Raw genomic sequence first — 27,793 nt, forward strand, 5'->3', positions numbered from 1 at the left:
GAAAACAGTTTGATTTGGAATGTTGTGCGTGCCCCTGTTTTTAGCCATGCCTTAATATTCCATTGTTTGGGTTTCATTTTTATAGATATTCATAAAATATACAGTGTTTTCTGTTTAGAAATTTACAAGCTTTCTTAGCGGATTGAATAGCTGAGAAGATCTGAGTAGATTTTACCTAATTTATATCCTTATGCAGGGACAGATTTCCTGCTTAGAAAATACATTGAACCAGCATCCCATACATGCAATAAATGTTCCTTAAAATTTAAAATTCAGCAGGGGCTGGAAAAAAGCATCTGGAAATATATGATTGATTCATCCTTTTTGCCAGTGACAACAGCAGATGATAAACATGAGTTGGAACAAATTCTAACCTCATATTTTTCTTCTGTAGCTGGATACCCTGGAGAATTAAATAAGTGAAAAGAATGTTGTTAGAATCTAACATACATTTGGGTTTTGCACTGTTTTATTCTAAGCAAAAACATGTGTATACGGTTGTATTTACATTTCAGGTTTGCTATGTCTGATTATCATTATTATAATGAAGTAGACTGGTCCATGAATGTTTGTTCCATAAGAAATTCTGTATTTGGTGCTTTTAGAGATGCTATAGCTCAAATTGAACTGTGTTTGGTTACAACAGAATTTTAACTCATTGTACATTTGAATCAATATCTGTATCTGCTGGGATTTTCTGCATAATCTTTGCTATTGTGGGCCTTAGACTTACATTCAAACTCTTAAAGCTGTTTGGGGCATCTTGGTTTTACAGAGGTTTTCTTTATTACTTTGCTTATATCTAGGGAGATGAAAAGACAGACAAATTGGATGGTGAACCCCAGCTCCAACTCCAGTACATAACATTGGAGAGTATTTGTGTTTGTTTATTGTAGCAGCAGAGAACCACCCAAGATATTATTATTATTTGGATATTTTATAGGACTCTTTTAAATTATACTTATACCATCTTAATTAAATAGCTGCTAAGAAAACAAACAAGCATTCATTAACTAATGAATAAGTGCATTTTTTTTAAAAAAAGAGTTGTAGTTAGATGGTTTAACTCTCTTCCCCCAAATTCCAAATAGCCATGCCAAAACTTGACATTGATTGACATTCTCACTTCTAAGATCTCAAGTATAGCATGTAATAAATTAAAACTTTCTAAATTAAAGCTCCCTCATTGAGCGCATATCAACATCAAATTTAGGATAGGAGTATCTTGTTCAAAATTTATATCATTCATTCTATTTTCAGTATTATTGGATGTTTGTTCTAAATAGTGAACCATTTGTAATACTTAGACTCGAAAGGAAATTGATTACACCCTCCATGGCTTAATATGGTAAGGGGATGGCATACCCAGGTAAATTTGGTCACACCTGATATTTCATAATTAAAGAAGATTTTTGGGAGAGATATCCAGAGCATTATATAATCCATTATTGTTGAAAAAGTTCCAGTTGTTGAAGCCTGAAGATGAAGATTATGCTCATGGATAAATTCAACCAGTTATATATGTAGGTAGTCCTTATTAGTAACTGCAACCATTTGCAGTTACAATGAGGTTGAAAAGATAACTTTGTAACCATTCCTCACATTTACGACTTTCACAGAAATGGAAAGGAAAAGAAACTTGAAATAAAATAAGCACAATCACTTTTTCACTTGATGAGTGTTTCAATTCATGACTGTGTTTCCAATCCCAGTTGTGGTCACTAAATGAGAACTAGCTGTATTTGTTTGCCTTGATTTGCTATATTTGTTACTGATGTTACTACTGTCATAGATGGCTTTGATGGCCTGCAGTCTGCTTAGGGTGAAGTACTAGTTTGGATCCTTTCCAAACAGGAATATTTTAACATCGGTTATCAGCTCTGGCAACTTATGTTTGGGTTTAATTTTTTAAGACAGTTCAGAAACTTTGAACTGTCAAAAATAGAACTGAAACTGGAGCTGATCAATATCATATTGGTTGATAATACTCTTCAATTTGTTAGTGCTAGTTTGTATGCTGCCAAGTTCTTATAAATGAAGTTTCCTATTTTCAGTAAATAGTTGCCTTTTCAGTTTATTCATCTTTTGAAATCTTACCTATTCCATTGGAGGGAGCCTGGATCAGCCAAACACATTTTGGAGACTATATACAAGTATATTTTCAACCAAACAGTATAGAATATAAGGTACGGGTTGATTAATCCATCTTGCTTCGTTGGTACATTGATAAGTATTTTTTCAGTGGGTGTTTCAACAAAGTTTGCATTTGACAGGCATTATGTCTTTTGGGTTAGTGCTCCTTTATATTTACTTCATCTTTTCAAAATGAGTCATGGCATGTATCACTGTCTTTTATTAATGTCTTTTTGCCTAGCTAGCCATTTATCTTTGGGTTAATATTTGAGGTATATTGAGTAACTCAATAGAGCCAACTAGTTGCCCCAAGGCAATTGTTTCTAGCTACTTAAATGGCTATTTACATGACTGTCTTGCTCAGCTCTGTGCCATTATAAAGCTTTGCTAAAATTGTAAGCAATTTATATGATAATGGGCCAATGTTTTAAGTCTCTGTCCACTTCTGTGCTGAACATTAATTTTTGCTTTCTTTAGATGTTTGACTGGATCACACACAATAAAGGCCTGTTTTTGAACAGCTACACAGAAATTGGAGCGAGTCACCCTCATGCTATGGAACTTCAGACACAGCACAACCATTTTGCTATGAACTGTATGGTAAGAATTTTGCAAGAGGACTTCATCTTTTTGATGCACCTTGTTCTTTTTAATACCAAAGAATACACAGCTTTGATTTCTGATCCCCACTGAAAGCAGGGTAATGGAAAGCCTGGGGGAGAATTCAGTAAATAAATAGGAGAGAAGAGAGAATGAGAAGAACATAGCTTGCTCAATTAGGTAACACACAAATGTAATGGAGAATTTAACGGATCATTTTTGTGTGTAAGTTAGATACATTTCCACATATATCTAAATATATAAAACTTCTAGACACTGCCGTTCAAAAAGTTGAAGTAATATTTGAAAGTACTATACAGGAGAGGGGTTTGTGTGTGTGTGTCTGTCTGTCTGTCTGTCTGTCTTTTCTGTCACAAACCAAGTCAGATGCTGTACAGTTTGGAAGGGAATAAGTAACTCATAGAATTCCCAAAGGAAGAATAAAACCCTTTTCAAGCTTAATGACTGAAGGGACCTAGCACTTAATTGACAGTTCTTAAAAGGGGTTTTGAAATGGAAATGCATTAATAAAACAAATGCTAGGATTTATTCAACTTTTAAGTTGTTTCTCCTGGGCATTACTTTCCCTTGGATCTACAATTTGGATGTGACCTGTTTTGACAGCACTTTTGAACTTCTGCAGTTTAGAAATGACTTATTTTGACAGCAGTTTTGAACTTCTTAGGGCTACTTATCATAGGTCTGTTTGGGTTTTCCTTAGTTAAAATAGAAGTGGATTTATGATGTAGGTGAATTGTGGAGTCTTTGGTGTTCTCTGAGCTTTGGTGTTTTTTTGTTTTTTTTTGCTTGTAGATGATTAGGTAACATCATCAGAATTTCTTTTTTAAGAAGAAAATATGAAAATTTAGCCTTTAATAGAATTTTATGTTTTCCTTAATGTTTTATTCATGTGGTCATTTTTGATTTTAGATTGATCACTACTAATCAGGCAGTTTGCAATATGCCACTCATGAAAGGGAGCCTTCAAAAATAGTTAATTTTTTTCTAGAGAAAAGTAGAAACTTATCTAAATTAAGATTTTTTTTATACTGACATTATCCTAACAAATGTATCAGTCACATCTTTCCCAGCAGACAACAGAACCTATAGTGTCCCTTTTCTGGAACAAAATATGTTTCTCTGTTCCTGTTAAATTATGTGCAGCTTTTCCTTATTTATGGAGAGCAGGTATATATTACTGAAGCAGGCACCTGTAGGCTGAATAAAGAAACCAAGAAGGAAAATCCCTTTCAAAGCTGTACTTCTTTCAGGAGAACCATTGCCCACTTTGAAAAAAGCAAACCTTTGTACTTAAATTTAAAAAAAAAATGGTTTTCCCCTTATTCCACTTCTCTTAGCATTGGAAAAGATGCATACTTAGAATGATGAGCTTGATTTTGTGGTACCGTAAAAGTGAAATCTGTCGTCCAATTTGAAAGCAAATGAGGTCAGGTCAAGAATATAGTTGAACTGGAAAGCCAACGTCTAAAATTCAGTTCTTTTTTTGAAGTCTCTCTCCCCACACAGACCTGAAGTTCTGATTTTTCTTCTAAAATTACCCAGCAATCGATTAAGCAGCTTTTATGCCTCTTATACAACCTTGAAGGAACATTTTAAACAAAAGGTCCATTTTTTAACATCAGTTGTTTACATCAGTTCAAAAGTGCAGTATATTCAGAGTTTGCCTTTCCTTTAATGTGCTTCCCTCTGGCTAATCTCTAATTATGGGTCAGTTTTTCTATTGCTCCTTAAAGTAAGTGGTGATGAGTTGGAAATGGCATTGGCACAAAAAATTGGCATTTGTCTTTACTTTTCCAGAATCAAGTAGAGAGTCCTAAAAATTGGGGACAGTCAATTTATGTTTTCTTATGATTTAAGGACCAGTGCCATATATAGCGTGTTGGGTGCCTAGTCAAAAAACATAAGAAGCTGGTAGTATCACATCAGATTATTGCAATAGCTTCCTGTGTTTCAGTTAGACCAGTGTATCTCAGGGTTTCCCAACCTTTTAGCTAATGAGTAATGTTATAATATGAAAATATGTGCAAGCTCTCTTGCCATGTGGCTCTTGGGAAGGGAGAGCTTGCCCTTTCACAAAATAAATTCTCAGAAGTTACAAAGCACCAATTTATCAGAATGGTCACCACATCTTGTTGTCCTCCAGCAAAATGTTCTTTCTCAGAAAGTACTGTGGTATATTACATTGTGTTATACTGCATTTTAGTATGTTGTTATAAGCCAGTGTAAGTCGAGATGATTTGACAATCAGGATAAAAACAAAATAAACCCAGAGAATGGTGCTTTACTTTGCAGCATGTAATGTAAAAAAATCTGAGGAACAGAAAATTTATCAGATATCCAGGAAGTTATCAGAAATATTGGGTGCTGTTGGAGCCCAGGAGGTCGTGTTTTATAATTGCAATTTAAATTTTAGAAATAAATTTTAGAAATTGCATATCTAATTCAATGCAATCATACCATTGACTTAGACACAAAATATAGTAAAAATGCTGAGTGTGAAAGAGGAAATGCTGACTTGTAATCAAAGATAATTTACTATATTTTTCTTATGACTTCCTTTCTGCTTGGACTGAATAGTTTCTTGTTCATTTTATTTCAACCTGTAACCAGAGCTGTCATTTAATGCTTTGTCATAAATGTATAAAAAGCATGATTTCATTTTTTTCGCCCATTGGGGAGTATTTTTGATCTGGTTGTTCCTAGTATTATGCATTTGGTAGCAGAACTTCCACCAGCAATGGTACCTTGGTTCTTTGTTTTTGTTTTTAAGAAAAAAATCTGGTTTATGTTGATTAAGCTCTGTGTTCTTTGTATTCCCCCCTGCGTTAGTTTATATTGCCTATAGTAACATATATATATAACAGGATAAGATACTGAGGGCCCTGTAGATGTTGTTGAGTCAGAGCTTGCAGTCATCAGGATAAGCTGAGGAGAAGTCTAGCTTTAGAATACTGTTTACAAAAACTCAGTATTCCACATTTTTAATTCAGCATACTGAAAGGGTACTTTTTTTCTAAATAATAAGTGGAGAACTTCTCTTCCTGCAGACCTCTGATGCTTACACAAGAGGCCTACTGTAAAGATATTAGCAGAAAGCTTTCGTCCTGGGTGAGGCTGGTTTTTAAGTCAAACCATCAAGTTTAATCTCCTTAGTAATCTTGTCTGCGTCCTTTTTTTTTTTAAATAGAATGTGTATGTGAACATAAATCGCATAATGTCGGTAGCCAATCGTTTGGTGGAGTCCGGTCACTATGCTTCACAACAAATCAAGCAGATTGCCAACCAGTTGGAACAGGAATGGAAAGCATTTGCTGCAGCCTTGGATGAACGCAGCACCTTGCTTGATATGTCGGCTATTTTCCACCAGAAGGCTGAACAGGTCAGTCATTCCACAAGACCAAAGGATGTCTGTTGGTTTTCTAAGGTATCCTTTAATCTTATAATTGGTTTAGGACAAGAATGGACAATCTGAAATTCTGAGACACTATAGAGCAGGGCTGTCAAACTCCCGGGCTGTGGACCAGATGTGTCACACACTGGCCACGCCCACACCTGATTTAGCAAAGGGGGAACAAGTCCCCATACATCATGGGACGCCACTGTGACGACATGAGTTTGACACCCTGGCTATAGAGCAACTGAATTCTTTTACTGAATTGCTAATTGCAGTTGTCAAATGTGGTACAGTTTCCTGCCATTTTTGAGACATATGCCAACTGTAGAAGTGACATGTAAGCCATATTTCTAATCCTTTAAACAGATTTTTCAGAAACACAAATGATTATTTCCTTAGATATAGAGAAGAAAAGCATGGATCTTGCATACTTGGTATCTCACTTAATCTGCTGTGACCCTCAGCCTCTCCTATAAATGTTAGACACGGCCCACTGGCTGCCAAAATATCCATCCTGGTTAGAATCAAGAGACCAGCTTGTGTATTTGGCATGCAGAGGCATTGAGAGGAGAGAAGACTCCTTTCAACGGATGAATCACTTAAAGTTACATGCAGCTGTGATCTGGGATCCACCCTCCTAGATCTTGCTTTAGGCAGCAAGAAAGAGCCATCATTGTGGTTTTGCTACTTTGCAAAACTGTACTTTAGTTTTGCTAGAAGAGGCAAGGAAACTCCCGTCTTGATTTTCTTGCTTCCTCCTATAAAAATTACACAAGGAAAAGGAATCAGGAACTACTGAAATCTTTTTTTCTTTAAAGCTTCTTGCAAGGAAAGGCCCGAAAACTAGGATCTTGAGGTAAGATGGTCTGTACCAGCTTTAGGGATTATTGGTCTGTAAACTATAAATACTCATAGGCTCATACTACTCAAGGTTCATACTTTATATATTGTAAAGGGTCTCATAATTGAGCTAAGGGTGAGTAAAAAGCAGAGACAAAACAATGCTTTGCGCAGATTCATTTTCCATAATTGGTAACATATATAATACTTAAGCAATCTTCTCTATTCAGCATTTCAAAAAAGTAATAAAGGATTTATGTGAAAATTGAAGTGTTAGAATTTAAAACCAAAATTAAATATTTCACCCAAGGCAAATATTTCACTATGGTTCTTAGCTGTTTTTTGTTATGTAACAGTTATGTGTTGCTTCCAATGTCTTAAAAAACTAATCTAGAGAGAAGCTGGCATAGAAGCTAAGCTGATAGGCCCTGAGTGGCCTATCTCCATAACTAGAATGTGACTTTCTTAATGCTATATAATGTTCACTTATAAATTTAGCTGTGGGATCTATAATATTGTTTCTATTATAGCAGTGCTGCTTGAACTACCTTTATTGAGGGAATTGGGAGACCTGTGTTCAGCTTCTACTGTCTTTGTCAGTTGCTTGGGCCAGAAATAATATCATATAATTCCTCTTTAGTCCAGTATGTGTGCCAGTACTCATGATGGGAACTGTGGTCCAAAAGTATACACTTTCCAGAGTCTCTGTGAGGAAGATGGGCGGTTTTAAAATGTGATGTATAACTAAATATAAATATTCTTTTTTTAAAACTAAACTTCATTGAATTTTTATTACATTAAAAACATAAAAAATATAACACTCAATAAATATAAATTTTCAAGGGGGCATAACTTTCCCTGGTATGTGTGTTCTAAATTGGAGGTCATATTGGGATAATCAGGACTTGTCCGCTATCACACCCTAACCCTAACCCCAAACCTGAAACCTGGGTAAATTACCCAAAATTGGATAAAGGTGTCTTTTCACAAACTCATTACCCATCACAACAGGGACATTTAAATTGACTTAAAGATTGACATGTGCACTAAAATATATTCAAAAATCACCCCAAATGTTCCTATAAAGACGAAACTGCTAATAGTAATTTGTTAAAATGACATAAATATCATTCAACAATATTTTTTAATAATTCAGGTCCTTGAGTTACGACCATTCATTCAGCAATTGTTCAGCATTATGACAGTGCTGAAGGAAGGGATTTAGACTGTACTGAAAGTTTGATAAGATTTTCTGATAAGTGGTTTTGGAGTCTTAGGGACTTCCTTTGCTTGCTGATAACATAAGTCACACTCAAATTATCTCCTTCTAGGCTTCTGCTGTTCCTCATTACCAAGCAGAGAAACATTGCCCTGACAACTTGATTGAATCTCAGTCATACTTTGTACACCCAAACCAAGGCCCCTGCTTCTTGCACACACTAAAATCAACTCCCTAGTGGAATTGAGGTTTTCTAATAGTTAAGAATCCAGCTCTGCTGTTCTTTATAACAACATCCTTTGACATTATTGTCTTTTTCTTCCATTTAAGCAAACAGCTCTATGATAGGTTGGCAGGGAAGCTTATTATTTTGGGAAAGATAATTTGACTTCATGGACCCAATCCAATCAAAATTGAATTTTCCAAGGCTTGTATAAAAAAAAAAAAACCCTAGATATTCTCATATTCGAATGAAATAACTGCTATCTGCTTAAATTATAGTTCATTATCAAGGGCCTTAAGTGTATGCGATGAATGTGATATAGCTGGGAAACATTTCTTCTAAACTAGAAAATGATCTGTTTTAGATCTGAGCACTTTAAACAGGCCACTGCCTTTTGCTTTGAGAACTGGAGTAATGCAGCCACAAAAATGGCAGGTTGCTGGTTTCCAAAGAATAGCAAGGCTGTGAGTTGCGATGCAAAAAGTCATGAATTCAGGTAACACATGTCTAGGTTTGTACAGGGAGATGATAAGTTTGCCCTATTACAGTATTGAGAGATTAGTGAAATGTGAAGGATTCCACTGATGCTAAATATGTGCTTGTATATAGAAAATTTAATTACTAATGCCCCCCCCCAAAAAAAAATATTGGATAAGAACCAACCTGAAATGATACATACTAGTCTAGATAGCTTCATCTGTATTTACAATTTCATCTATACATTCATGTCATCTATGAGGGATTTACCAGTCATGTTTGCTTCCTGTGGCTTTGTCACTGAGGTAAGTTTATTTGATAATAGAATAACAGTTGGAAGGGATCTTGGGGGGTCTTCTGATCCAACTCCCTGCTCGTGCAGGAAACCCTACACCATTTCAGACAAATGGTTGTCAAATCTCTTCTTAACCTCCAGTGTTGGAGTACCCACAACTTCTGGATTCTAATTAATAAAAAACTGATAAAGATCCTGCCGATTAAGATAAGGAGGCACTTTCTACTTTCCCCAAGAGTCAACACCATTTAAAAGATGTCATCATTTTGAGTATCATTACATCACTGAGGCACATATAAATAGTACAGAAATTGTTGAGGAAAACATGTCTCCCCTTTCATCTACCTGAAAACAGGAAGGTGAGTTCATTACCTCAAAATGCCACTGAATTGTGCCAGATATGTATTTAAATAAGAGAAAAGAAGCTATTTGTTTTTATTTGGCTTTTTTCTGTGTAAAAGCTATTCCTGGGGAAATAAAACTAGAATGTAGAGGAGTCTGTTTAGATTAAATGAATTAACCTCATTAATTGTTTGCTTGGATCCTTAATTGTGTACTTTCTCCACACAACCAAGAAAACAGTCTGTGAATTGCAAGTTATTGTATTAATGCACTGTGTCTCTTGAGTGTGTATAATATTGATGATGGGCGTGATAGAAGCAAATGATTTGATCTGATTTTCTGGTGCCAGAGGTTGCAGCTGAACTCTTGGATGTATTTGGAATTCTTTTGCATGTGAATTGAGGTTTGGCTTCAGATTGTTTTAATGTTTCCATATGTGTTTGTTTCTTCTTCCAAGCCACTCCATAGTTAACAAAGAATTCTCAAATTACTAAAGTGTTTGTTTTCTTTTTAGCAACCATCTCTGTTTTGCACAGGGTAGTGAAATGAATTGGTAATTCTCTTGAAACACAACTATTTTTATGTTTTAGAGGAGCCAGAGTAAAATAAACTTGAAATTATGTTACCAGCTGAAAAACTTTGTCTGCTTTTTAATGGAGACAAAAAAACCTTAACTTTGAAACACTCATTTTCTAACAAAATATGCTTGCTCGGAGAAATTTTATGTTGGTTCTTAGTGGGAATGCTTGTAGCGAATAAGATTTTTTTCCTCCTCCTAGTACATGAGTAACGTGGATTCATGGTGTAAGGCCTGTGGCGAAGTGGAGCTTCCCTCAGAACTGCAAGATTTGGAGGATGCTATTCACCATCACCAAGGAATATATGAGCATATTACCCTGGCATACTCTGAGGTAGGTGATATTTCCTACTTGTAAGTACAATGTTCGTTATATTAAAAATGTACAAAGGGCTCATGCAGAATAGTGTTCACACATTTAACAAAAATAGGTTCTCTAGCATTTGAAAAAATAATAACTTTTATTATTTTACTGTGGCACAAGATTCTGTGGACCAGAGTTCACTTTTTCACTTATGTGTTTGTGAGAAAGAAAGCAAAACTTGAGGTGGGTTAGGCCAATAAAAAGTGATTAGCCAAAAGTCACCCAGCCAGCTTTCACACCTAAGAGAGCTAGAATCCAGTCTCCCAATTTCTAGGCCAGCACCTGAGTCATTATACCAAACTGGCTTTCGATCACATATGCCAAGCAACTGAGATTAAGAATTAAGACATTTGATAAAGAAGATTCTGGTCTCCAAATTGTATTTCTTATGGGAATATGTTTGTCCTTAAAATGTTAGGAAGCTATTGTGTTTGCTTCAATAAATGAATTTGGCATACTGTGGAAATTTTAAAAACTACCTAGAGATGCTTTTTATGTCTATTTAAGTTTGTAGTAAAAATATTTGTCAAATTTAATTGGCATGGAGTTTGATTGCAGCTCCCTGTTAAGTAAACCCTTGAAGTAAAATGATACTAAATTTGTTAAATTAAGTAATTATTTATTCTTTTATTGGCCAAATATGACTGGACACACAATTTGTCTCTGATGCATAAGCTCTCCGCATACATACAAGCAACAAGTGATAAATCATGATCATAATCAAAAAATACAATCATCATAATTCATAAGATACAACACTCAGTGATAGTCATAGGATACTAAATAATCAACATAAATCATAATAGGATACTGAATAAAAGCAGTCAACATAAATCATGAGACACAAACAGCAAAGTTATAGTCATAAGAAGCTAAGGAAATAGGTAATGGGAAAGATGAGAAGGATAATAGTAATACAACCTTATTACTGTAGGTGGTTGGACAACAGCTTCAGAAGGAATGGTGGAACATGAACACAACCTTAAATTCACTTACTGTGCTCAGCTATGATTTTAAAATGGTTTGTTGAATACTTCTGCTTTTGAGAACAGTCTTCTCCCCTGAGTTTTTCTTGAAAAGCATCTTCAGTAGAAAAAGTATCCTAGATATTAGGGTTTCTGCTTTGGAAACTATACTTTTATAGGCTACAACTGCGGCTCTGTCAAATTTGTTTTGGATTCATTACCAAAACTGGTCTCTCCGGCTTTATTTTGGGTGATATTCCAAAAGGATTAGAAATACTTCTTATGATCTCATCACAGCTTTTAAATAACAAGAAATCATTTGTTCAATCTTTTTTTTTACTATAACTAAAAAACGTTCCTGCCTTGCACTAAATTATATGGCTACTCTTTCTTTTTATAAATTAAGTGGCTGAAATTATATCATTTTTAAATGGTGTCTGTTGGCTATTTTACAACAATTTACAGTACATTAACAGTTCAGGCTTACTGCTGTTGCAATTATCACCAAGAAATAGAAATGTAGTGCTGGTGACTTTGTGATTAAATACAATTATTTCAACTTCTACTTCCTGTTGTCAGGTCGTATATTTCAGAATATTTCTGTAATAAGATCAAGGACACTTTTCTATATCGCAGCAGTGGTGGGATCCTGCATTAATGTCAACTTGACATCTCGCATTACTCTCACTGTGCTACTAGGCAGTTCCTCATCTCCTTTAAAGAGGGGGTGGGGGAATGAGCATCTGAACCAGCTCTCTTTAGTTAATAGATAACTCTAACTTTGAGTTGTGTTGGTAGGAGTAAATCAACATTTCCCATTAGGATGTGTTGATGCAACTGAGTAGTCATTTTGTTGAAAGAGTTGCATAAGAGGTGCATAACTAATCAAGGCTTATTCTTGTGATCTTATGCAAAAGCAGCAGCCATTCTTATGATAGGAATCAAGTACAAGATTTTCAAAGCCATTTTTTAGGATAACCAAAGCCCAGGGCAACATGCAAATCAAACACTTTTTTTAATAGAAGAGAGGAAGAAAATTACTCCTGTAACAATATTTTGATCCTTCCAGGGTTTTTTTTAAAAAAAATAATGTGTCAGAAAGAAATTCAGGCTGCAAATCCTCCCCCTCCTGGTTCTTTTTAAATGTTTGTACATAGGATCATACAAAACATTTAATTCATCAAATTTCATGAGAAGTGTTTTTGAATTTGTTACTGTTTTATTTTTATTTTTTATGCAAAACAGTCTGCTCTAAGCATTTTGGAAGCATTTTGAATTTGGGAACAAAATACTTCAAATTTGGAACACCTGTTTCAAGCTTGAGATTCTTCTAAAAAGACTTCAAAATGCTGTTTGTCTTTGAAGCAGGGTATTTTGAAGAATTCACACTCAGTCTTTTAAAATGAAACATTTATCTATTTATGCAGTTCAAACTTTTTACATGATATTTGAAATAGTTTAACCCTGAGTTTTCAGTCAAATTAGTATAGGAAACCTTGATGGTGAGCAGTCACTATTAAGTATGTCTCATTTTAAGCTCTGTTAAGGTACATTTTAGTCTACTTGCATTTGCATGCTTTCCAGCTCCTGCTACATGGGCAGGAGCTGGAGCAAACAATGGGAGCTCACCCTTTGTGTGGCACTCGAGTTTCAAGCCCAGGCTGTCAGCTTTCTAGCTGGCAAGCTCAGCATCTTTAACTGCCCTAGCATAAGATATGATTGGAAATACAGGAAAACCTTTACCTTTTCTCTGTTAAGGCAGCCTCTGCATTGCCAGGAACTTCACCATGATTGTGTCAACTTTTGATTCTGTTAGAAGGTATCCTTTTTCTTACATCTCTATCTTTTCTGCACTACTATCTGCTTGTTTTCAGAAGCTCTTGAGACATGATTCTTTCTGCATTACATACTGTAGCTATAGGGTTAGGGTTAGGGTTATATATAAATAAAAATAATCTAGTCTGAACCAATCAACCAGAAGCTTTTGTCTACCTGGAAACTTCTGGGAAACCTTATATTTTAATGTTTATTGATACTATGACATCTTGGGAACATGGATGTTTTGTCTGTATTTAATCTGATGCATAATTATTGACTAAATAACTTATCAAATGATAGCAATTTTCCTCAGTGTGCATGCTGTATCTGAAACCTTTTGTTTCTCAGACTTACACAGAGAAATGTGTAAATGTAACTACTACCAACAAAACATCGTCTCCCTCTTTTCTAAGTAAATATTATGGTTTGTGAAGACAAATTTGTACATTCATTTTTGAAGATTGAATAATAAAATTAAAACAAAATGCCTTGCTTTTTAACAAGCTTGGAATTTTAACAGTGACCGCTTTGATAGACCAAGATTTGAGTCTATAAGAGTTCTTTACCTCTGTAGTTCTGTTTCTCCAATAAAGTTTTACAACTTAAAAGATTTCTAAAAGTAGGATTTCTTGATCAGGTGAAAGTCTTGAAATGAAATCTTGAATCCTTTCTTTATTTGTTTGATTTCATCTAAAATAAATTCCAATATCTTTGTAAAGATAATATCAAAATGGCAAAACCAGTGTTACAGTTCCATATTATAGAACTCTGCAGCCGGTATATAAATACCTTCATTCTTACTTTCTAGGTAAGTCAGGATGGGAAATCACTGCTTGACAAACTGCAACGACCTTTGACACCTGGAAGCTCAGATTCCCTAACTGCTTCAGCCAATTACTCCAAGGCAGTGCACCATGTCCTAGATGTTATTCATGAAGTGCTGCATCATCAGAGGCAATTGGAGAACATTTGGCAACATCGAAAAGTTCGCTTACATCAACGGCTTCAACTCTGTGTCTTTCAACAGGATGTACAACAGGTCAGTCCATATCTCCTGCTGTTGGGGATTCTGAATGGAAAATGCATGTAGAGGCTACCACACCTTCTTATTCTAAGGGGAAGTTTTAAAAAGCAAAATTCTCAGCCAGTGGATTTTCATATTGATCTTGGTTTGTTCCAATTACAAAAGTAGGCTGAAATAAAATGCTGAATTTGAAGAAGGAAGGGTGGTACTGTAGCACTGATATACCAGTAGATTTCTGCTGGACAGCTGGCAGTTCTGGACCCAAATACCACCTAAAAAATCCTGTCTGATCCTGATTATTGAAAAATGATATGAGTATTTTCTATAAAGTCTGAATGAGAAAAATCTCTATCCTTGAAATGTTACCCCTTATTGGTAGCATGATGCCACTCACTTTGAGACCTTCAGTGCATCTGCAAATATTGTGAAGCTCTTGCCACCCAAATGTAGATCAAGTACATGTCTTTGCTTGTGTGTTCTTGATGCACTGCAAAGAATGTTGGCCAGAGACTTCAAATACACAAAATTACTGAAGAGTTGAAGAAGAGTGCTCATTGAGGAGTCAGATGATTTCCAAAGCCTAGTTGGATATCCCGAGGTACATAAAAAGAGAATTAACTCAAAAATATAAACAGGGAGCACAATTTCAAAATAAAGCAATAGAATTAGTAAGGAGTCAGCATGGGCAGGAACTATTTGTCTGATAAATAAAAGATAAAAGCAGTAGAAACCATATAATCAGTATGTTAATTCCCATTGCCATCAGGCTCAACTTAATTAACTAGGAGCTAATGGGGAATTAAAGTCCTCCCATTATATATGAAACTGGCTCCTCCAATTAATGAAGACCTGAAATGGTTGGTTTTAGGAGCCAGATGGGAGATGTGTCCTTCTGGAACTCATGCTACAGAATACCCTTTTCTTTACCTTGGGTTGCACAAGCTTAGAAGAATCCTAAATAGCATTGTGAAATGTCATTTCATTCCATTTATATCAAATGGTTCTACCCATGAATATCCAGATCTTGGCAAATACAAGTCAGGTGTCTGGTACAAGGAGTTTTGTACTTATGGAGGAATAAGGAATCCACAACTTGGCCCAAAAGTGATGTGAGCACAGCAAAAGACTCATTTCAACAACCTCCATATCCAGATGACATCTGCTATGAAGTGTATACCAACTTCAGCATATGCCTGCCTACCTTTGTGTGTAAGAACCAAAATTACATGCAATAATTCTACAGTCACTGTTAGAGGCCACAAATCCCCAGGACAGTCCAGCTCCCATTTCCAAGGCTTGGAGACTGATGTTTCCAACCTCTGAACTATTCAGTGCTTCCAGCAGCAACCTGAAAATGAGGCTGAGGAAGTCTTGGAGAACTTATTTTGGGCAGCAGGGTTATATGCTAGCAGCAGGGCTACCATATCCCTCTGGTCCAACTTCACAAACAGGCAGGGGTGGGATGCTATCGGTTCTGCCTGACTCTATAGAACCAGTAGCTCTGAAGAGCAGCAGACACCCAACCGGTTCTGTGTTTGCTGCTGTTTGGCCCACCCACCCACCCAGGCTCTTATCTGTCCTTTCTTTCCTGCTTTTTCAACCTCAGCTGCTTTGCGCGGCACAGCTGAGGTTGAAAAAGCAGGAAAAAAGACACTTTCCAAATGCTGCGCACCTGCGCTCAGTGCTTTTCAGCTGTCCTGGCAGCACAGCTAAAGGCATGCGCGCACAAAACGTAATCATCAGACCGGTAATAACACCGGTTGAATCCCACCACTGCATACAGGTATTCCAGTAACCTCTGGAACAGTGCCGCAATCACTGTCAAAGTCTCACAAATTATTGTAGAATCACTTCCTTAGCAATGGAAGAACCTGAAACCCAAAGAAAAAGATCTCCAAAAGGACCATAGCCCCTAATTGCCCAATCCATTCTTGGTAATGTAACCAGTGTATTGTGCCCTTAAATTAATCATAATCTTTTTGAAGTAAATGAATGTTTCCGACGTTTTAAAGAAATGTAAAATTGAGACCTTATTAGGCAACTCCTGAAGTCCTCTGTTGACAACTACTTCCCAAATTTAATCTGTGATGATGTCTAATTTCTATCTATGGACAGGTTTTACTTTGATAAAGTGGAACTTCTAGCATATTGCTTTATCTGTATAGATGAGTAGCACCTGTTTGGGCAAAAGTGTCACTGGTGTAAACTCCTGTAGTTTACATGGTCTACTTTCATTTCACTCCTTTGCATATCCTTGGGGAAGGAAGTTATTGTGAGTTCTAACACTTCCCAGTGTTCAACTGGAGAAAGATGTATTGAGATTCTGAAGGGGCAAGGGCTTAATCCCTACTATCTTGAAAATATAAGTGCTCTCCCTATCTCATTTGCCAAATCTATTTCAAAATGGCTAAACTTGCATATTTTAAAATTATTCTTGTTCCCCAAGGTCATCTCAAATAAAGTTTTGACTTGGTTTTCATACATGATAAAACAATCAGCATGAAATGGCCAAATTGGACAGCGGTTTATGAGAGGAAAAAATATCCTGTCTGAAATAGACTATCTATCTGCCCATCCAACCAATCAACTACATGTTTTTGTCAACTTAAGGCATTGTACATGCCTAATCTCCTATCTCCTAATATTCCCCACAACAGCACTTTGTGGTGGTTGAGAGAGAATGATTGGTCCAAAGTTAGCCACCTGACTTTTGTGCCTGAGGGAGGGCTAGAACTCACAGTCTGGTTTCTAATTCAGGAGAAGCCATTACCTGAAGCTGACTAGTGAAAGGTTTGTGGTTCAGGTGAATACCATGACTTAATAGATTGCGTGCACAAGAAGTGACTCTGGCCAGCCTACAGAAAAAAAAATTCAAACAATAGACATGACTAACACATTACAATAGATTTGCTCAACAATAGAGCCTCCTCAAAATCTCACCAGTCCCCTGAGACACCCCCAGGCCTAATGACAAAGCCAGATTTTGAAGAATTTCCAGAAAATAAATTGGGATGGATGTGATCTGACTTTGGGGTGGGGGAGAATTTATAAGTCAAGCACCAAGGCAGATAAGGCCAATTTTCTTGGGCCCGCTAAGTATAGATCCCTGATAGGTGGGACCTGCAACATGGCCTTTCTTGCCAGATCTGATGGGATGAGCAGATCTAATCAGGAAGAGACAATCCTTCAAATAACCAGACTCTATGCTGTGAAGGGCTTTAAAGCGGGGATGGGATTCAAATTTCTTAACTGGTTCTGTGGGTGTGGCCTAATTTGTGGGTGTGACTTGGTGATTATGTGACTGGGTGGGCATAACTTGCTGACTGGGTGTGGCTTGGTGGTCACGTGACTGGTTGGGCGTGGCTTGTATGTAAATATTGTAAATATTTATGTAAATATTGATTTTTTATTTTAAAAAGAGCAACTTTTACCCAAAATCGGGCAAAGCAGGCAGGCAGATTGAGTTGCTCATGGAATCACAGATTCATTTAGAGATCTACCATTCTGCAATCTGCTACTTGAGTTTGCACTGAAAAATAGAAGCTTTGGTCCTAAGGAAGGTTCAGCTCTGCTTTTAGATTAGCTAGAAAGCAAGAAATCCAATGATTTCCTGCTTTCTACCGTGTTTCTCGAATAATACGGCCTCCACCAATAGGAAGGCCCAGCATGATTTCTAGGCATGAGGTGAAATTAAGCCCCGCCCCCAAAATTTAGGCCTATTTAAACCATGCTTTTCCCCGCCATTTCTCACATCATTCGTTAGAACTACACGAGGTGAAGAGAAATGGGCGGGGGAAGGGCAGGGGGGATGGGGAGAAAACTTGCCTTTACGAGTGCCCTGCAGGTAGCCTAGGCTAGAATACCCCGATAGTAGATAGAAGCTCCCTGAAGGCAGAGTCCCCAGCCGCTTCAGGGCGTGGCGTGGCTACCTGTGTTTCCTCGCCTTTAGGCAGTCTCGGGCAATGGAAACTCCCCAAATGCAGTCACCAGCCACTTCAATCGGCCGGTAGAAGCGGCCTCGCGGCGAGGGGAGTGTGTGTGTGTGTGCTTGCCCCGAGGCCGCTTCTACCGGCCGATTGAAGCGGTTGGTGACTGCATTTGGGGAGCTTCCATCACCCAAAAGAGACTGCCTAAAGATGAGGGGACATGGGCAGCCCCGCCTCACCCCGAAGCAGCTAGGGATTCTGCCTTCAAGGGAGCTTTCATCTGCCGATAGAAGCAGCCTTGTGGCGAGGGGAGTGTGTGTGTGTGTGTGTGTGTGTGTGTGTGTGCGCGCTCGCCCCGAGAATGGAATCAGAATGAAAATTAAAGTAGACTAGTAATTCTAAATAATGGATTTAGCACATGCTCGGAAGCTCAAATTGTAGCTTGGATTCTAAATTGCAATCATCCATAATAGTGCAATGTTTGAATTAGATTTATTGTTTTAACAAGGTTTTGAGACGTTGCTTTAGAATAGATTCCATGATTGCCAGATGTGAAAGAAAATGGGTTCATTTTTTTGATGTGTTGGCTAAGTATTTCCTTGGAATATGACTAAGGCAGAGGCATAAAGATCCTTTACAGAGTTGATGACATAATGATAAAGGCATGGTGTCCTTTTTTCTCTCTGCTGTCTTTTGTAGTTATGCAGGATATCAAACAGTGGTTCTGAGAACTTGGAGAAACTATGTTAGCCCAAATAGTCAACATTAAACCAAAGGATCAGAAGTCTGATTCAACAGAAGTAACGCTTTTCTTGTAATTTTGTTGTTATATCTGAGGGGTACTTGGTCAGGGCAGACATGTGTATAATGAATTTTAGTCAAAAGAGTGAGTATATTGTCTCAATCTAATTTAAGCAGATGCTTGATGAATAAGGGTTCCCTCTGTAGGCTCCAGGGTGAAAGTTGACTGGTAGAAGACATGCCATTCTGCCAAACATTTCTTGTATAGGCTGAATTAAGGCTTCCTGTTCAAGGAAGAGCTCCTTAATTGTACAAATACTTGCTGGAATGATGTATCTGTAGAGAATTTGCAGAATAGGGAACATCTTGTTTCAGTTACTGTTTTAATTGCCATAGTATCAGGATGTATACGTTGGCTTCAGTTCCTTGAACGTTATAGTTACTGAATAGATTCTGATTACTAAAATCATTGGGATTTGAATGGAATGGAAAGAAAGTGAATGGAAAGGAATTTTTGCCAGATGGTTCAGTTGCATTTTATGGTTAAAAAATGAAGGGGCTGCTCCTTGGGTCAGGGTAAAATTGCATTTCAGTTCATTGATTTTCAAACATCATGTCCTTAGGGACTCTTCTGTATTAATTTGTCTGCCAAGGAATTTTGCAGATAGGACCTAGAATCTGTGGTTTAAAGAAGATACCGGTGATATTCCTGCATGTACATGCTGCTGGATAGTGGCATGGAAAATTAATCTCTTAAAGCAATGTACAATTTAGAGGCAGCTCTGTGTATCAGTATTTGTGAAGGGGGAGTGTTTTTTCTCAGGATAATTTAATTTAGTTTTCCAAATTCTTCTGACTGTGAGAATGATTGCTGGAGTAGCTGCACTTTTGCTGATTTCAAAAGGATGCTTTTTCTATTAGCAGGCCACATATCCCCATAGCAGACAACTTGATTACTTAGTTTACAAACTCAGCAATAAATAGAGAAACTTGCCTTTTATCCTTGCAAACTCTGGTGAGAGAAATTGCTACCAGTCTGGGTGTCTGAACTACTGGACTTATAACAATATCATCCAAGTAGTGGAAGTTTGTATATGTATATAATAATCCTAAGGTATGGAGTAAGAATGTTAATAATTGCCGGTTTTTCACTGACATTTGAATTCGTCTCTGGAGTATCTATATTCCATGATACAGTAAAACATTTTAGGGAAGACTATTAGGAAAATAATGAACGATGGCTTCAGTTGATTTATACTATTCTGTTGCACAACAGCACAACCCATTAGAAGAAACTTTGAAATGTACAATTGGATTTCATTCATGATCTCTCTTGCAGGTGCTGGATTGGATCGAAAACCATGGAGAAGCTTTCCTTAGTAAACATACAGGAGTTGGGAAATCTTTGCATCGAGCCAGAGCACTACAGAAGCGCCACGAAGACTTTGAAGAAGTGGCTCAGGTAAGGGGGTTTATCATCGGCGCTATTCTTGCCATTCACTTGAAAAATGTCAGGGCTGGAAATCCCGCAAGGCCCCCATGCTTTCAAGCTACAGTTGTTTGACACACACAACAAGGAGATACAACCGGTTGCAAATATTGCAGCTTGAAAGCATAGGCACCTTGCAGGAGCTGACGTTTAATCTTTTCTTGTTGTTTCCTTCTCCATTTGTCTCCCCGGTACTCCTCTCCGTCCAGTTTTCTTTCCCCTTTAATGAAGGTATCCCTTTCCTTCACATCATTTCCATCTTGTTTCTCCTGCTCCCTCTTTACTGTTTCGGATGGAACAGATCCATGAGGCAGTTTTGGGTCCTTGAGTAAAAAATGTTCAATATATTTAGATGAGAGAATCGAGCGCGTTTATAAATGGGGAAACTTATTTTACAGGTGATTAATTTTAATTGGTAGTCATTAATTCAGTAACCTTTTTTTTGTTTTTGTTACTCATGAATTGGGGAAAGGAGAATCTCTAATACAGGTAGTCCTCGTTCATTTAGTGATTATTCAAAGTTACAATGGCACTGAAAAAAGTGACTTGCGATAATTTTTCACCCTTAGCACAGCTGCAGCATCCCCATGGTCACATGATCAAAATGCAGATGCTTGGCAACTGACTCTTATTTATGACGGTTGCAGTGTCCCAGGATCATGTGATCACCTTTTGCGACTTTCTAACAAGCAAAGGGAATGAGGAAACCAGATTCATTGAACAACTACGTTATTAACTTAGCAACTGCAATGATGCACTTAACAACGGTGGCAAGAAAAGTTGTGAAATGGGGCAAACTCACTTAACAACTGACTTGCTTAGCGACAGAAATTTTGGGTTTAATTGTGGTCGTAAGTCACAGACTACCTATAGTGGGATATTAAATTTAAAACCTTTCTACTCTTTGGATAAATCCAGTAAATAGTCACATATATGCAATAAATAGAGAGATGGTATGTCCAGAAGCCAAGATGATTAAAACAATATATAAAATCTCTCCTAAAATAATATTTTAAAAAATTGCACTGAAGAAATCCGTTTAATTGTTTATACATTTTTTCTGGTCAAAAGCACTTACATAATGTGTTTGTTATTTATTTGTTGAACTTGTACCTTGCCACAGTCAGTGTACTCTCAGCAGCTTACAAGGTATTTAGTATAAAAACTGTTAAAACATCCACCATAAAAAAGGACCTGAAAAATAAAGGTAAATAAAAATAATGGCGATGGTGCCACTCAAACATTCAAGAAAATGCTCTCCCAAATGATCCAGTTTTCAATAACTTCCTGAAAAACTCATAAGGAAGAATGAGTCTAATGGGGGAAGGGGGTTATTCCAGATCAGGAGCACCATCAAAGAATAGCAGAATCACCTACCCTTGGCTCCCTGTGGCCTCTTGGGAAATGGACCAACAAGGCAAGTATGCCCTAAAACCATACCTTGCACACACTTATACGAATGTTTATGTGTGCATCTCTTCCTTGCCTGAACTATGGGAAAGTTTGTAGCCACCTTGAAATAACTTCTATTGTTTGCCAGTTGCTATTCTGAACATTCCCTATACCACCTGGAAAGGTGTGCATTAATAGAAAATGAGCTATTGGGCAGCTCACGAGCTCTAGAACATAAATTGCTCTTGTAACCATTCGTCTTGAATTACTGAGAATTTTATTCTCTTTCTCCAGAGCCCATGATGGCCAAATGTGTAGAGATGGGCAAAAGATTACACATTTAAAATGTTTCAGAATGGATTTTTTTGTTATATCTCTACAAATACTTAGGAGCATGGTAGTTTATAGGGGAGATCTTTCATATCTTGTATTCCCCCTGTACAGTGATTTCAGTTGCATTTGAAGATGTCAGCGAGGCTTGACAAAGTATGATGTGTACTATGCAAGCTACCCTTGAATTTTTATGATTTATTTAGCCTGTAGGGGGGTATGATTTGTTTACAAGTGTGATGAGGTAGCTTATTTATTTTACTGTGAAACATGCAGTACAGTCATAGTGGTTCAAGCACAGTTTTCAGTAGCTTGATATTTTATTTGGTAAAAAATTATTTGCTTGATTGTGGTTGCAAGGCACATATGCAAAGAAGAAGAAAAAAATAGGAGGATGTGTGCCAGCAAATGTGTCTATTTATCATACTATTTGTATCATTCCAGAATCCTTCTGAGACATTATGACATTTTGTAGCCAAAGGAATAAAGCAGTAGGATAGTGGCAAGACAGCTTCCAGTTCCTATAAAAGAAGGTTTGCAAATGTTTATAGGAGCTGAGCCCAGATGATTTTTCAAAGTCAGAGGATAAATATGCAGTGATAATCTTGATTACTCTAAAAACAAGTACTGAAATGAAGTGTTTTTCATATATGGCACCTTTAAGTTGTACGGACTTCAACTCACCTAATTCCCCAGCTAGCATTTTACCTTCCTTTTCCTCTAGAAAGATTTTGTTCATGTCAAATAATAACTCAGAGCCCTTCTGAATTGGCTGGGTCACACGGGTACATCATATTACTGACTTATGTCCCGTTGATCTCATTTGAAAGCCCTGTAATCCAGTGATCCCTGGTGATATGAAACATCTGTATGTTGTTTTGCTGTAATTTACTTTGCTGAATAATTTAATAAACACATGCATTAAGTAAATCACACCTTTCTTCCTTGATTCAAGGGCTGTGCCTGACCTTCTTTTCAATTTTTGCACACAAAGCAAATAACATAAGATCATCTTAAAAGCATTTACCAAAACCAGTTGTGAATATGAAGGTAAATGACAGACTTGCAAATGTTCTCCTGTAAGTGCAGTGTCTTAAACCATGTGCTTATTGATGCCATGGGTCTTCAAAAGAAAGGATGATGATATCAACAGAGAATCCAGGATTTATACTCTGCTTCTTCCATCTTTCAGAGGAAGATGAAAACTACTAGAAGCTTGGCGTACATGGTTTCTTCCATTTGCCACCAAATCTTGATTGGAAATAATGACTCAGCAATTCAGCAATGTACTGCTGGGTTTCAATAGTGCAATCTTAAAGGGCATTAGAGGTTAAAAAGTGGGGGTTGGGAATTTTTTTGTGGGTCAGTATAAATGTTTGTACAATCCCTCTGCAACTCTTATTCTCTTGCCATTTCTGCAGAACACATATACTAATGCAGACAAATTGCTAGAAGCAGCTGAGCAGCTGGCACAGACAGGAGAGTGTGATCCTGAAGAGATTTATCAAGCAGCCCATCAGCTGGAAGACCGGATACAAGATTTTGTTCGGCGGGTGGAGCAGCGCAAAATCTTACTGGACATGTCTGTATCTTTTCATACCCATGTTAAAGAGGTGAGCAAAACAATAAGTAACACCGGGGCCTTTGTAAATCCATGCTCAGAAGCCAAAATATAAACTTAACAGCAATAAAGGCAGGATTGGTCTTTCATCAAATCCTTGACAATGTGAGATTTTCTGGGTCTCCATTCCTTCTAATGGACCCTGGCAGTTTTGCCTGATACAAAGCAGCCTTTCAAACAGCATTGGTTATCTGCTGCGTTAGCTGCTCTTTTGATTTCTTCCAATGCCTCAGAATGCTGTTAAGTTGGGTGCACTCTAGGGTGGGTTCTGGCCCTGCTTGAAATACGAAAACACAAATAAATATGTAGGTGATCAAGGTAGTTATCAGCTTTCAGCATTGGAAGCCAGATAGCCACTCAAATAGGTACTATGTAATGAATGCATTGGATAGCAGTTTTCTGTGAATGGCAAGCAATCATTTAATGGTTGCAATTAAAAGAATTAGTGATCCAAGAGAGAGAAACCAATCCAATTCAAAGTGGTTAGTGTAAATTTCACTAGTTTCACGATGTACCATAATATATAAATGCTCTTTCAGTTTAAATTTTTCCGCAAAACTATCATCTGTTCCCTTTTCTTAAAGTTATTCACTGATATGCTTAACCAGATTAGTCCAAGTGATATCAGAGGAGGCTCCACAATCATTTTTGGCTGGTGGACTCATTTGGTGTTTGGAGAGCATATAAGTAGGCACTTTTACAAAAAGTGCCTCCATGGAAGACATAAAAAGTACAAATCACACATTTCCCAGAATGTTACCTAATATTGTCTCCTCTCCCTGCTGCTGGATGCTATTTTCTGCCTCAACTGTTATCTGCTGGGAATCACATGTTTCTAATCGCATTGGGTTGAAGCCATTTTCTAAGAAAATGTTGCCATTCCAGAAAAGATGCTATTGGAGATTCTTTCCTTCCCTTTCTGTTTGCTTAAATCCTCTTTTTTTTTTCAATTAAAAGGGTGTTTGAAAGATGAGATTGGGAGTTCAGAAGACGACAACATGGGTACTGTAGCTTCCACATTGGAGATTTCATAACTAGTGGCTGCAGCATTTCAAAAAGTCAGCCACACAATTTCTCTCAGGTTAAAAAATAGAAGAAAAGTCCCCCCCAAAAAACTTTATAACTTATATATATATATATATGAAATACCACTTACGCGTTATCACAAAATCCCCAGAACTGTAAACCCTACAAACTTGAAATTTGGCACATATGTTTCTTTTGGCTTCTAGGCGATCACTAAGGATTATTTGAAATGACCATCAGAGCATTAGTATTTCATATATTATGTTTAACACACTCTGATGCTAAGGAGTTCTATTCCACCCTCCCCACCTGAAAAGAAATCTGTTCCAAATGCAAAACACACGCAGAAGTGAGGAGTTTCAGTTTCAGTTTTAGTTTCACAGCAGCAACCGGCTTTAGTACAGAGCAGTTGAGCTAAGCCACGCCTAGGCTCCTTGCTGTCTCCTTGCTCACACAGCAAATACTGTTTCAGTTTCCAAATAGCTCAACTCCCTCACAAGTTGACAGGACACTAGCCAGATGAATACTGATGGATGCTGCTAGGCAAAGGCACAATTCCCCCCCCCCCCTCCTTATTTTCCTCCCCAAAACTAAGCCTGATCACATCGTTTCATAGTGAAGAACGGGTATAGAGCTAGTTTAAAATAGAATAAAAAGGAAACAAAAAAATGGTCAAAATAAAGAAGGGGAGAATTACTCTTAACTTTTTGTTTTGGCAATAAATGGAATAGTTTTTCTTTTAGGAGAGAGATTTTGTTGTTCTGTACTTTTATTAAAATATTTCATGAAAAGGATAAAAGATAGTTTCCTTCCCTCCTTCCAGCACTTTTTTCCCATTACAAAACAATTTCCTGTCTATCATTATACTTACTTTATTATTAATGTAACACATAAATGGTAAACCTGGCTCTCAATAAGGAATGTCTTTTCTTCTTACATAGTTTTACTGGATTTGTTTATACTAGAAAGTGAAGGGAAATCTTAAGGATAGTTGTACATTTATGAGTAATTGGAAGCTATTCCACAAAATGCTTGGCCCAGCAGTCGGCTTTATGGGAATATTCAAGAAAAGCAGGAGGCAAAAGAAGGCATGACTATTACCTGTTGCCAAAGATGAGAGAAAAATAAATGGAAAATATGTAACAAAGTTGATACGTCCAGTTGTTCATTGTTCAGGATTGCCCAAATTTGTTTTTTCTTTTACCTCTTCTCTATTCTCTGTCATAATCACATTTTTGATTTTTTTTTAAATTTGTAAATCTAAAATCAGGAGTTAGATTGCTTTTTATTATCTCTGAGTCACTCTGAGAACTCTTTTGGCTAAAGAGTGGAGTACAAAATGCTTCCGATAAATAAACCTTGCATTTTTCTGATCTTAGATTCTTGTTTCAGAGCATTACTTACATTACAGGTAAAATATTTTGAAGGCAAGCTACAGTCAGATGAAAAAGAAAGTACACTCTCTTTGAATTCTATGGTCTTACGTATCAGGACATAATAAAAAAATCATCTGGTCTTTAGCAGTTCTTAAAAGAAGGTAAATGCAACCTCAGATGAACAGCAATATATGACATATTATATATCATGTCATTGTTTTACAAAAAGAAAGCCAAAATGGACTGTAGGTTGGTACCTCTGTTGTTATATTTCACATGAAGAACCCATTGATTTTTGTGATTTTACTTTATTTTATTGTTTCAAAATATTGTTCAAAATAACTTTTCCTCAGGCAACTAAGTGTGCTGTCCTTTAACCATTAGTTTCCATAGCTCCAAAGTGCCTCTCAATTCCCCAACATATCCAGAAACATTTTTTCAAAAGTGAGTTAATGATGGGAAGCCCTTGGTATGCTTTGAAGTATTTCCAGAAATACTAGTCAACAGATTAGCCTGGTGGTAGCAGTAGAACTACCAGGAGAATATTGGAGTATTTTAAGTGGGAGTTTAAAAAAATGAAACTGGTACAAGTACAATCGAACAAACATTTGGAATGCAGAAGAAAAGTAGGAGAGATGAGAAAGGCCTAAGGCAACTAGATCTGGGCTGCAAAAAGCCAGATAAACAGTAGCAGCTAATGAATCACACACACGCGCGCGCACATGTATTTATTAACATTCACCCTTTTGAAGCTCTGATGTAGTAGCCTTAAGAAAATGCGCAAAATGATCCAAGATGTAGCAGAGATACTTTGAGTTTCAGAGCGGGGCAGAGATGGTATTCAGCAGGTTCTGACCAGTTCTGGAGAACCGGTAGCAGGAGTTTGGAGTAGTTTGGAGAACCATCAAATATTACCACTGACTGGTGATTTTATAGTATCCTTCTCCTGCCACGCCCACTAAGCCACGCCCACAGAACCAGTAGTAAAAAAATTTGAATCCCACCACTGGAGTGGGGGATTTTCAGTTTATGTCTTGTATGCTAGGAATCTGAGGTTATAGTCACAGAGTTTAAAGCAGTGATTTTAAGTATGTTTATAGATGTTTGTGAGCGTGTGCAAGAGAGGGAGCAAAAGAACAGTAAATTCAATGAAAATGAGTGACACTCTTACAAGTTAGACCCTGTCAGAAATGAACACTACAGAGACTGCTAGAACTTATCACTGTTACAGCAACTAACAATTTCAGTTTTGAAATAGTTGCAGCCAACTCCAGCAGGAAAGAGTTGATTGAAAAATAGCTCAGGCAGCAATGATCACTAGTTATTTGTAATAACAGAATAAAGGATCTAAAAAAAACTTTTAAAGCATAGCATTTGAATAAACCTTTTAGAGCAAAAAAAAAAAAAGTGGAACAAAAGCTTTTGTAATATGTACTGGCAACAAGCAGATCTAAATGAGGACGAAACAAGCTTTTATTCTAATATTTTCAGTTGCAGGCACCACTATATATAGTTTTTGATAATGGTTAACCTAATTTTCCAGTACCAAAATTCAAATATAGAAAGATTATTAGTAAAGTGTAAACCTCTAGTCCCAGTG

The 27,793-nt window shown here is 37.0% G+C and overlaps 1 protein-coding gene across 2 annotated transcripts in view; it reads left to right on the forward strand.

Annotated features, from left to right (window-relative positions):
• Positions 1-27,793, forward strand: part of TRIO (trio Rho guanine nucleotide exchange factor) — a 253,223-nt gene that overhangs the window by 98,132 nt on the left and 127,298 nt on the right. Inside the window, exons 6-11 of one of the 2 annotated variants that reach the window (XM_026701043.2) lie at positions 2,611-2,733; positions 5,942-6,133; positions 10,324-10,455; positions 14,077-14,307; positions 20,299-20,421; positions 23,592-23,783. In XM_026701043.2, the coding sequence (XP_026556828.1) occupies positions 2,611-2,733; positions 5,942-6,133; positions 10,324-10,455; positions 14,077-14,307; positions 20,299-20,421; positions 23,592-23,783 (993 nt within the window). Of the gene's footprint in view, positions 1-2,610; positions 2,734-5,941; positions 6,134-6,985; positions 7,005-10,323; positions 10,456-14,076; positions 14,308-20,298; positions 20,422-23,591; positions 23,784-27,793 lie in introns of those variants that run through there. The other variant, XM_087930714.1, reaches the window with a different exon arrangement.

Source organism: Pseudonaja textilis, chromosome 3 (genome assembly GCF_049901715.1).
Source record: "Pseudonaja textilis isolate UNSWEBS1 chromosome 3, rPseTex1.2, whole genome shotgun sequence".
Lineage (NCBI taxonomy): Eukaryota > Metazoa > Chordata > Lepidosauria > Squamata > Elapidae > Pseudonaja > Pseudonaja textilis.